The following is a 10,739-nucleotide window of genomic DNA, read 5'->3' as shown; positions in this document are numbered from 1 at the left end:
TAAAAAGCGATGACGCATATATTGAGACCAGGCATTTTAATGTGCTCTCTATCTAATAACAGGATTTTTCATGTCATTGTGCACTGATAATATACTCATATTGACATAATAGTGTAGTAGTAGAGTATTTCATAATATTGGCATAGCTGAGGCTAACCTTGCCGGTTGAACTCATCCACTTCGTGATGAACCATTTCCTTGACGCGGCTTCCGTAGGCCATTCTTGAGTCATGGTCGAAGGCCTTGAGTGTTTCACTGGAGCTGTAGGATTTGGGGTTGGGTTTGCCATCCTCACTGTCTGCTGAGGAGCTGGTGTAACGGCGCTCTGTGTCCTGCCGGGCAGTGAGTGAGCGGTAGGGTCTGCGTTCCTTCACTTCCATGGCTGCCTCCACACTATTTTCAACATCAAATGTGGGTCACACTGCCAGTTTAGTTTGAGTGATTCTGTAGAAGAAAAACAGAAAACAAAGAATAAGGATACTCGATGTATAAAAGGCTGCCTTGACAGCAGTGTTGATTTTTAAATGTAATCCTTTCAAAATGCATCATCAAACATAAAATCACTTGCAACCCTGATGAGGTTTGATACACTTTAATATTAGAAAACATCATTGATCATCTGAAAGTACACACACACATACACACAACCAAGTAACTGCGGAAATAAATAAAATGCAAATGCATGTTTCCAACCATCAGCGTGTGCATGGCTCAGCTCACAGGGAGAGCGCGAAGAACCACCAGGATTAGATTTAATAAATTATGGCGCAACAAATCTTGTGGCCATAAAGTTTACGGCGCAAGTCTCCCACAAATATTCCATTTTATGTGCCGTATAGAAATGCCGGGCCTCCAGCATCTGTAAAAGTGGCAGGTGTCCTTCCATGAATTGTGTTGTTTATAAGTAACAAATCATCACCAGTTGAAAACTGAGGAGCCAAACAAATCTAGGACTATACCCAACCAGCAGGGATGATTAAAATCTGAAACATAAAACCACAACTGTAAAAAAGCACGCCGAGTACAAGATCAATAGAGGAAAACATAGAACAATTTTAATATATATTCAAACAAAACTGGTTATGCTATTTAATTGTTTTCTAATATAAATAAGTAAAACAGAAATTTAAAAAAAAAAAAAGATTTGCAATTTTAGTGCAACGTGATATAATTAAATTGTAATACTGAAGGAGTGAACAGTTGACGCCTTTCGAACAGCTCATTCAAAGAGACCACATGGTTTAAAGATATTGAGTTGGATTAACAAATGTCAATGCGGATATAAACTTGATTAAAGGCTCCATCACTGTGTACTTTGAAGCTCAATTACTGAACAAAGGGAATTTGTGAGCCAGATATTGCAGCAATGTAATATATTTCCTCGCTTCTTCCAAATGCAATGTCATGGTGACATATCCATAATTATACATTATGAGGTGAAAACATTATCATTCATGCTGTAGGATTCTACTTCTTCTTGCTCCCACACTTGAGAGTGTATTTTACTACGAGCAAAAATGGGATGCGAGTCACTGGATAAGAGAACTCAGCTTTTGAAAATGAGATAAAAAACTACTCTTGGCAAATCGGGGAGTTTTTACTGACAATACAACTGTGTTGTTCAGACAAGGATTTTTCCACAAGATAAGCTCTTTATGAATACTGTATGAGATTTATGCCGGACAGACAATAAACAATCCCTAGTGAACTATATTTGCCCTTGCTTACAAAAAAGAAAGTTTTTACTGAAGACACCATTGTTGGGTTTGGGGGTTTCTTTTTGTACGTATTGGCAGCTGAAAAGATCCCTGTGATTAATGACTTGGGGCCTCAATACCAGGACCTCCACCACATGGGGGGGAGAAAATGCTCCCACTCTGAAGCTGCAAGAGCACTTCAGCTGCTCCCAAGATTTCAGATGCAGCTTGTATGGGTTGCTAATTTTTTACCTTTTTTGCTCAAGATCCTTGATGCTATGCAAATGTGAGAGAGCACAGAACAAGCAGCTTTCTAAAGTTTCAAGAATGTTCTGTAAAGTGCATTGTTTTTGTTTCCAAAGAGCCGGGCTTACTGCTTTAGCCATCTCCTCTGCACAGCCCTTCCTCCTCATTATTAATCGGCTGGTATGCAGTGAGATGTACCTTTGAGGCCATGGGAAACCCAGAGGAGTTATTCAAAAAAGCAACAGGCCATACACAGTGACAGATGATATGGGATGCAAATGTTAGGCCTTCGTAACGTATCCACCTCAAGTGCAGCTGTCTGAATTTTCACACAAAGCATACTGTAAAACGAAATAGTGTTCTTCATAAATAGGTTACATCTGGCATTATCATTGTGTTTCAGCGCCAGAGAGCAAAGCTGTTGTTCTTATTCATCTGTCTAGGTCTAAATCCTGGGAACAGGAGCCAAAACAAAGAAAATACCACTGTTGTATTAAACTGCTATGTGAAGATAACAAACAGAAGGTCTCATTTAAGCAAGATGTCTCAACACTTAATAAGAAACAGAAAGTGATAAGAAGACTATTTTTAAAATGTTATTACCATCTCATCATAAGACACAAGGGACAGAAAGAAGTAAGCTTGAAACACTGAAGGAGAAGGTTAATGAGGGTACATTTGCAGAGACTCAGTTAGAAAAGTTATTTACAAAGACCAGTGAAAAGTGACTGCCATGGATTGAAATCTGTGAAACGAAGATAACAATCACATGCTTTTATTTCAAAGACAAAGTTCCTCTAAGTCTGCAAAGCCTGAGCAGTGCCAAAAAGAAGCTAACTGCATATCTACGCAATGATCCAAAAATCAATTGAGGTCTCTCTGGATAGACAAAAGAAATGATGGATGGTCTGTTTTCCCTTTTAAAACAATTGCACACTCTACATTTTTCAATTGTATTGTCTAGAATTGGCCAGGGTAGATTCGGGTTTGTCTGTGGTTGTAAAGCAAATGTATAGCAGCTGTAAGCAGAATGATTATGTGATTCTGCAGAGAAAGTGTTGCAGGGAGCAATGAACAATGAATTGTGTCAATTGGAGTCATCAGAACATTGATGTTGCATAAGACTCTTGTTGGGAGAGCTGAAATGTGTATGTGGAGGCACTGGCTGCAGATTCAAACATGAAAAACACGAAACAACAAAAAAAAAAGGTTTTCCTGAAGAGCTCAACAACCTTGGAAACAAGCCGGTGTGTGTAGGTGTGAATCACCTACAAAAAGTTGGCCATGGCTGCACTTCAAAATTTATACAGTGCATCCATTAACTAAGAGCAAATCATGATCAGCTAATTAGTACTTTGAACATGTCATCACAGATAAGTTAAAGACTATGAGAGCTGCACAAGAAAAAAGTTAAATCAAAAAATGACACAAAATTTTATTTTGTGTCAGAGAAAGTGGCATTTTTTTTATAATTTCTGAAACAAGAAACAGTAAATAGAGAATATCATAGAGCATAGGTGTCAAATTGCTCAAGACAGCATATAATCAGAAGCAAACACATATCTTCTGTCTGGTACAGACAGTTTGTTGCCGTGTGTATGATTTCACCGCGGATGATCAAAGATTAAAACTACCGGACAGAAGGCAGAGCTTATGCTGCTGCAAATAACAACCTAAACCATCAACCATATACACACTCAGGCCATTGTTCCCCTAGCTTTACTGTCATGACAATTTTGTGTTAGAAATATAATCATCTTTGTCACCATAGATCTTTGCATACACCCAGTCCACCAGTGGCACAGCTGTTAACCACACACTAAAAGGACAACAAGAACAAAACCTTACATGTAGCATTTTTTAGTGCTGCAACAATGATTATTTTCATTGTCAAATGTCCTCTCTAGTAATTCAAGGAAATGTCAGAAAGTAATGAATAACACCCATTATGAGCTCCCAGAGTCCAAGGTGACATCTTAAAATTGCTATTTTTTCCGACAAACCATCCAAAACACAAACATATTTATACTACAATGCAAGAAAATGGAATTCTATTATTCATAATTTGTGTAAAATGATGTGGCCATGTTAGTATAAAATCTAGCCATGCATACCCACACCCAAAACTGTTTTTATTTGTGACTGTAATAATTCTGGATAATCAGCACTTCTTAATTCCCTCAAACAAATACTGCCAAAGACAACAAATTTAAAGCCATAAAAATTAGAGTAGGATAAAAAGTTTGTAGCCTCGACCAACCCATAAAACAAACCCACCCGCAATGTCAACGGTGGGTTACAGAAGCCCCTGTTAAAACACTTGTTAAGGTTTTTGCTGGGCAGATCGTTGTGACCATTGCTCTGGTGTCAGGAGTTAGTTAAATATGGGATCTAAATACGTGGGAGGCGTTTGGGGTACAATATAAATGCAAATGGCTCTGTACTATCCATCAAACAATTAGCAGTGTGCTGAGAATTGCTATTCAGTGCTGCTGCATATAAATCTAGCCTTCTCTCTGCACACAGCCCTGTTTTCCATGATAATTAAACGCTTGCTGCTCTTTACATGTCATAGATTTTCCATGCAAAATCCAAGAAATAACATTCTCAGGCAACACAGAAAACAGACAAAGTAACACATGCACATAGTGTTTGGCAAATCCCTTGGAGTATAATCTAAAATGATTACAGATTACTTGTCTGTGAAATCACTTAATTACTTAGTATTATTACTAATTACTATCACTACGATTGAGATATAATGTGTTACTGATTAGTGATGACATTTTTAGACAAACGGCTGCTGATGTGCATGAGCTGAATATTTTTGGGAGGACTATAGCTTTTCATTTTAGGGGAACCAAAGAAAGATTATGCAACCCAAATCACAATTGATCAAGCATGTAAATATATATATATACATATAAACTTAATCATCAGTAATTTTACCAACATATATACACATCAGGAAAACCATTTTAATGGGTGTGGGAATCAACAGAGGCTCCACAATAAGATGTTATCATGATAATTCAATTCCAAATGCAATATTTTGCGATTTTAAATGTTTTGTGACATACTGAGTTTTGTTTTAACATATATCGCCATATATTGTGATTTATTACCTTTGCCAAACGCAAATTATGTCCTCAAAGAAAATAATTGGTCAACATGTGTTTTATCTAATAAGATACTGTTTTAAAGATAAAGGGTTTCTCATGTCAATGATTTTTGTCGATCTATCTATTGGACTGAAAAAGCAATTGATTTAATTATAATAGTTGAATAACAAAAGTTTAATTTGTGTGTATCAATACGATGCTTCCACACAACATATCACAACACTATGTTGAAACTTTTTTTCCCCTTACCCCTATTTTTTAAATATATTTTTGTTTTTTTGTTTTTTTTTAATATATTGTATAACCTGGTCACATTTTCAAAGGATTAGTGACATTTAGCTCGCAACACTGCAGATAAACATCTACACACAAAAGCAGCCTGTAGCGCAACAGAGAGGAAATTTGGGGAGATATCAAGAACGTTGTCTACAGGTTCCATTGAGAGCAAGGAAAGCTCCATACAGGCACCACTTACTTCTTTTCTGAAAATCTTTCACATGCCTGGGCTCAAGAAAAGCCTCCTTGGTCAACAGAAAGGTGCGTTTTCAACAGAGGAAAAGAGACTCGGGTAGAGGGGGTGGTGGGCGTGTGTAAGTGGGGGGGGGTCGAATAGCTTGCCAAACAGATCTGAATTCTGTGGTGCTAATGCAAGCTGCAGCGAGGAGGGGGGCACACTGGTGTTGGTGGTGGGGGGCATCTCAGCAGCTGCCTCCTTCCGGGATCAAAAGCGAGCCCCGCCAGCAAATTAAACACAATGCGTAAAAGCCTTAACATAAACAAAAGTAGCCTGGGACCGCTGCTGCAGCACACTCCCTGCAACTAATCACTCTAAGCAATTCAAGGTTTAGTCCTGACAGAGGGAGCAGGCGATGGAATAATGCCCTTAAACCCGCCCGGTAAATAACAGGGAGAAGCACTTTCACTTTCTGCACTGATGTACGTCCCTGACATTGGCCATATACAGCAAAATGTACTATGCTATGGCAGGCTGAAAGGTCTACCTCTCAATGTTTCTGCTAAACAAACCACAACAAAGTGCATTTGTGTGTTTTGCTGGCTTGCCAGTGCAGTGTAGGTGTGGATGAGGCATGTGAGGAATGATGCAGAGTTACATATCCCATATCCCTGAATTAATATTAATAAGCAATCTGGACTCATAAGGTTCACTATAGTCCTCAAGAGCAAGTCGGGGACAACAAATTAATGTGAAGTTCATGCAGGTTTAAAAGAGGACCTCTCCACCAGGCTGAAGTGCCTCTGTTCCCAAGCAAGGCTGCTGAGTGCAGAGGTGGTGACCTGTCTCTCATTAGTCTCCTCTTAATGCTCATTATCTTGCAAAGCCTGGACCTGAGTTTGATGTGTGCCTGCGGTGAAACTAAACCTAATACCAGCTAAGCAATAATCAACTTCCTGTAAACTTGCAACTGTCAAACTTACAAATGTTTGAGGTTTGCAGCCGTAGCCTGAGGAGGGTCTATGGGACTGAAGTGCTGCTAATAAATGATACTCTGAACAAAAACATTTTATATGCTGTTCCCAAGCCCTGAGAATTCACTGGAATTACAAAAACACATTCTCTCACTAAATGTAAAATGTATGCGTTTCATACGCCAGGTTTCAGATATCAGATATAATTTTCTATCATTTCCTTGTAAGATATATTTCACTTATGGAGAGGTGGCCTTTTAATCTTACCAGAAGTTAAATTCTTCAGTTAGTCATTATTCATTGAAATACAAAGGACCATCTCTAGGACAACCTACTGCCATCAGTTCAATAAGTATGGACAATCTTGCAATTTACAAAAAAAAAAACATCTGCGAAGAACCATAGCACTTCATTGATTTAATTGTAGCGCATTTCATTTGGTAAATACAAACTTTTTTATAATTTGTTCATTTTTATGGACTTTGTATCACTACTTAGTCCAAAAAAAATATTGATCAATAATGAATTCTTTGTTGTCTCCAAAAGCCATCTTTGGCTTCTAACCTCTCCTGCACATATTCAAACTTTTAAATTTTCTTTTCTGTCTTACAAGTCTGTGCAAATAAACAAATTAATAAAACTACGATGTCTATGCAGTGGAAAGACACAAATACTTTTTAAATTGGTGCTACATGACCAGTGCAAATAGAGAAAGAGGAAGCTTTTGCTCAAGAGGTAGAAAACCTACTACTACCAGATGCAACGCGCCATAACCAGAATAATAAATGCTTCCGCTGGTGGCTGACATAATGGGAACTTGTACACATGAAATAATGGTGGCTGGCCAGCAAGAAACTATCTCGTATTCGTAATCTCGTATTACCAGAGCAAATTGGCTTGATTTCTTTCAAAAGCATGCAGAGAAGGCAACAAGCTATATATATATATAACAAAAGACCACCTAAGCATTAGCAAGAAACTAGTAAAAAGTTACAAGGAAATTACCTGAAAATAAGCAACACAAAGAAAAGCAAAAAAATGAAAACAAAAAACCTTAGGAAAGTGCAAAAAATAAAATAAAATAAAACATTTTTAATGCAACATAATTCTAAATATATAATTATAAGAATTATAAAGATCCGTTTATGGGACAACTTTCCCAGATACGACAATATTTAATAATCCCCCATAGCTGATTTTCAGGTCATTTTCTTGTCACCTTTTACTATTTTTTTGCAAATTGCAGTACATTACTTGCCAAATTTTTTATTATCAGTTCCCCAGAAATCCCCAGAAATCAACCATTTTTTTCAGGTTTCAGAGGTTTAATTGCATCTGAATGCAGTACAAGAAAAATGATGTCTATCCAGGGGTTCAAGGGTTAAACAGCTAAAATATGTTTCAGAAAACATTTGAGGCAAGAGATATGCAACTCAGCAACAGAATCTTAGTTTATATTTGATCAGCGCTGATCATTTTGCTGTTTGATCAGAGTTTGGTTTGAGTTGCAGGGAAAGAGAGGGGTGGGTCTGTCTCTTGATGCTCTCCTATACTCTTTGTGTCCGTGGTAGCGGCATGCATGGCAGGCAACACAAAAATGCAGGAGTACAGCTTGTAGTTCGAACAACATCCCGGTACAGAAAAGTTTCACTGGGGAGGAAGGAGGGATATCTAAGCAGGTTAGATGGAGGGAAGGTTACCACAGTTCTACTCACATTGCTTTGATGCAAAGCTGCAGTGGTGGTGAACTAAATTTAGTTCCAGGAGCTCACATTACTGAAACATTTCTTTACATTTCTTACAGCAACATCTTTCCTGAATACAATGTCCCTGTTTATGTGAATAATCGATCAACCTTGGTGTCAACAGTTTTCATTACAACTACCTTCTACCAAAGTTATAGTCCCTGAAAACTGTTTTGGTCTGTCACATAGACAGGTCCACAAATAAAAATCCATTTACCTATGTTGTTCTTGGGGTGAAAGCAGAAATCCCAGAGTTTCATATATCTCAGGGACTCAGCATACAGAAAAATCTATATCCCTAGTAATGCTAAGTATGATAATACAACCCCCACAAGTTGGGTTGGTGAGGACAAGATCAGACAGTCACACATCATTAAGAGCCAATGCAGAGACAGCACAAAGATTACATGAGCACTCTTTCACATACTTCATGTTGACCTCTAATCCAACATCAGCTAGCATGCCTCCATCTTCTCTTTGAGTGTTCGGGCCATAGAATCCTTTAGCTAAACGCAAAACATTCAACAGGAATCTTTTAGGTGACATTATAAGCTATCTGGGAGCTACATATAATGGAGGTCCTCTGCTTTTTGGAAACAGTGGCTGGGAACAGCTGATTAAATTTCTAAATGTATGCCTTTGCCATCTGAAAGATTTTAGCAGACATAGTTAATTAATACTTTTTTTGGACTGCTTTAACAGTGAGCTGCTCTCATTTTCCTTTTGATCATCACTGAAAAATGGGAGTAATTTTGCAGATGTACCGTAGATCAACTCAGGAACTCAAATTGAGAACTTTTCAATTTTAGTAATTGGTCAAATAAGTGTTTTAACTCTTTAAACCCTGTTAAATAAAATTGGCTTCATTCCTCTCAAAAACATGGGAAGAAGGCATGATGAAATTTAACAAGAAATGCCCCCAAAATAGCAAGAAATTAGTAAGAAGTTACAACAAAATTATCTAAAAGTTATGTTTAAAAATAAAAGACAAAGAAACAGAAACAAAGGTCATTTTCTTGTCAGCTTTCACTCATTCTGGCAATTTGGTGGACATTTCTTACATTAAGTGCTTACTGCATTTTCCCAGGTTGTCAAAAGAAATTACACTAATTCTCTTTTCAGGTATCAGAAGTTGAAATGCTTGTGAAAGGCATCTGAATGCAGCACAACAAAACTGATGTTGACTAAGGTTATAAAGGGTTAAACATGACTTGTATACTTCTGGTTCCAATTTATAGTGATAAGTAACTGTTAACATTTTTCAATTTCCTTATGAAATTGTCCTGCTGGCAGATAAGTGAGCTCAAATCTGCGAGGCTTTTATTTTGTCTTAATATTTCTGAGTGGATGCAAACCCACACCACAAAATCCTCATTCCCAGATATCCGTCTTCTTACTGTAGATTAGATTTTTTTTTTTAAATAAAATTTAGCACAGATATAATTCTCTGACAAATCTTCATGATAGCACCAACTGTGCATTCTGGATTCTTGATGCACATTGTATTTTAATGTAATGTTGCCAATCCTATTAAGCCTATAGCTACAAAAAAAGTTCTTTATTTTTCTGTTTCACATACCACTGGCTTTGAAAAATAACACTTGCCTTGGTCTCATTATACTGTAACCTAACTGTTTGTACTGTGCAGGTTTTGCAATGGTCTCAAGTATTCATGCAATAATGTTGCCACTTAATTTAGTTTATTGTTTGTTTTTTTTCCCCCAGCACTTTATTAGTTTTCCATTCAACCCTGAGAGCAAGCTGACAAGGTAACTTAAAAGACTCTGAAAAGTACTAAAGGAGCAGAAATAAAGCAGGTATCTACCATGCTAGTGTCATTGTATTCAAATACTAAAATTAAATGTCTGCAGTTTCTTGGAAAATCCAATGTTTACTAAATGAGTCACTGATGTTATCACACCTTAATGCCACTAATGATCCAGCAGTTTGTTGGATCTGAGCATGGTGCATGGATAATGTTGAGTAGTGTAACACAGTGGTGTGAGTGTAAAATCCATGTTTAAATTATTTACTTATCAAACATTTAGTAAACATGCATCTGTTCAAAGAAAGATAGAAATAAATCATGGACTAATCCGAAGAGAGACGGTGTCAATCACTATTTTGCACACATGATTACAGAGGATATACAAAAAAGAGAGAAGAGCAGAAAAAAATGGAAAACTTTTACTAAATCAAACAGACACAGCACAGTAAATCCAAACAGTGTCTGAACTAAGCCAGATTTCAGTTGACTCATGGCATTAGAATTTTGTCACATATGTGTCTCAAGTGACCACTTGTATTTGGATTTCACTCCCCTGCCCATTATGCAAACAGCTATGTAAATAACTTCCTTTTCTGTAGGCCGGAATGACCTGACTACAGATGAGGGCTGTATTCACAGTACGCAATATAGTGCACATTGACATATGCATCTCTAATTTCAACCAAAAGAGGCATATTTGAACGTGTCCTTAAAACCTTGGAGGTGCAGTCAC

At 37.4% G+C, this 10,739-nt stretch overlaps 1 protein-coding gene across 1 annotated transcript in view; it reads right to left on the bottom strand.

Moving 5' to 3' along the window:
- The window catches only part of tenm4 (teneurin transmembrane protein 4), a 195,079-nt gene that overhangs the window by 150,573 nt on the left and 33,767 nt on the right, over positions 1-10,739 (bottom strand). The window contains exon 2 of the mRNA XM_042486820.1: positions 158-444. Within this exon, the coding sequence (XP_042342754.1) occupies positions 158-380 (223 nt within the window). The 5' untranslated portion in view covers positions 381-444. The remainder of the gene's footprint in view (positions 1-157; positions 445-10,739) is intronic.

Source organism: Plectropomus leopardus, chromosome 5 (genome assembly GCF_008729295.1).
Source record: "Plectropomus leopardus isolate mb chromosome 5, YSFRI_Pleo_2.0, whole genome shotgun sequence".
NCBI lineage: Eukaryota > Metazoa > Chordata > Actinopteri > Perciformes > Serranidae > Plectropomus > Plectropomus leopardus.
Note: the sequence above shows the minus strand (reverse complement) of the source record. Positions and strands in the feature narration are given on the sequence as shown.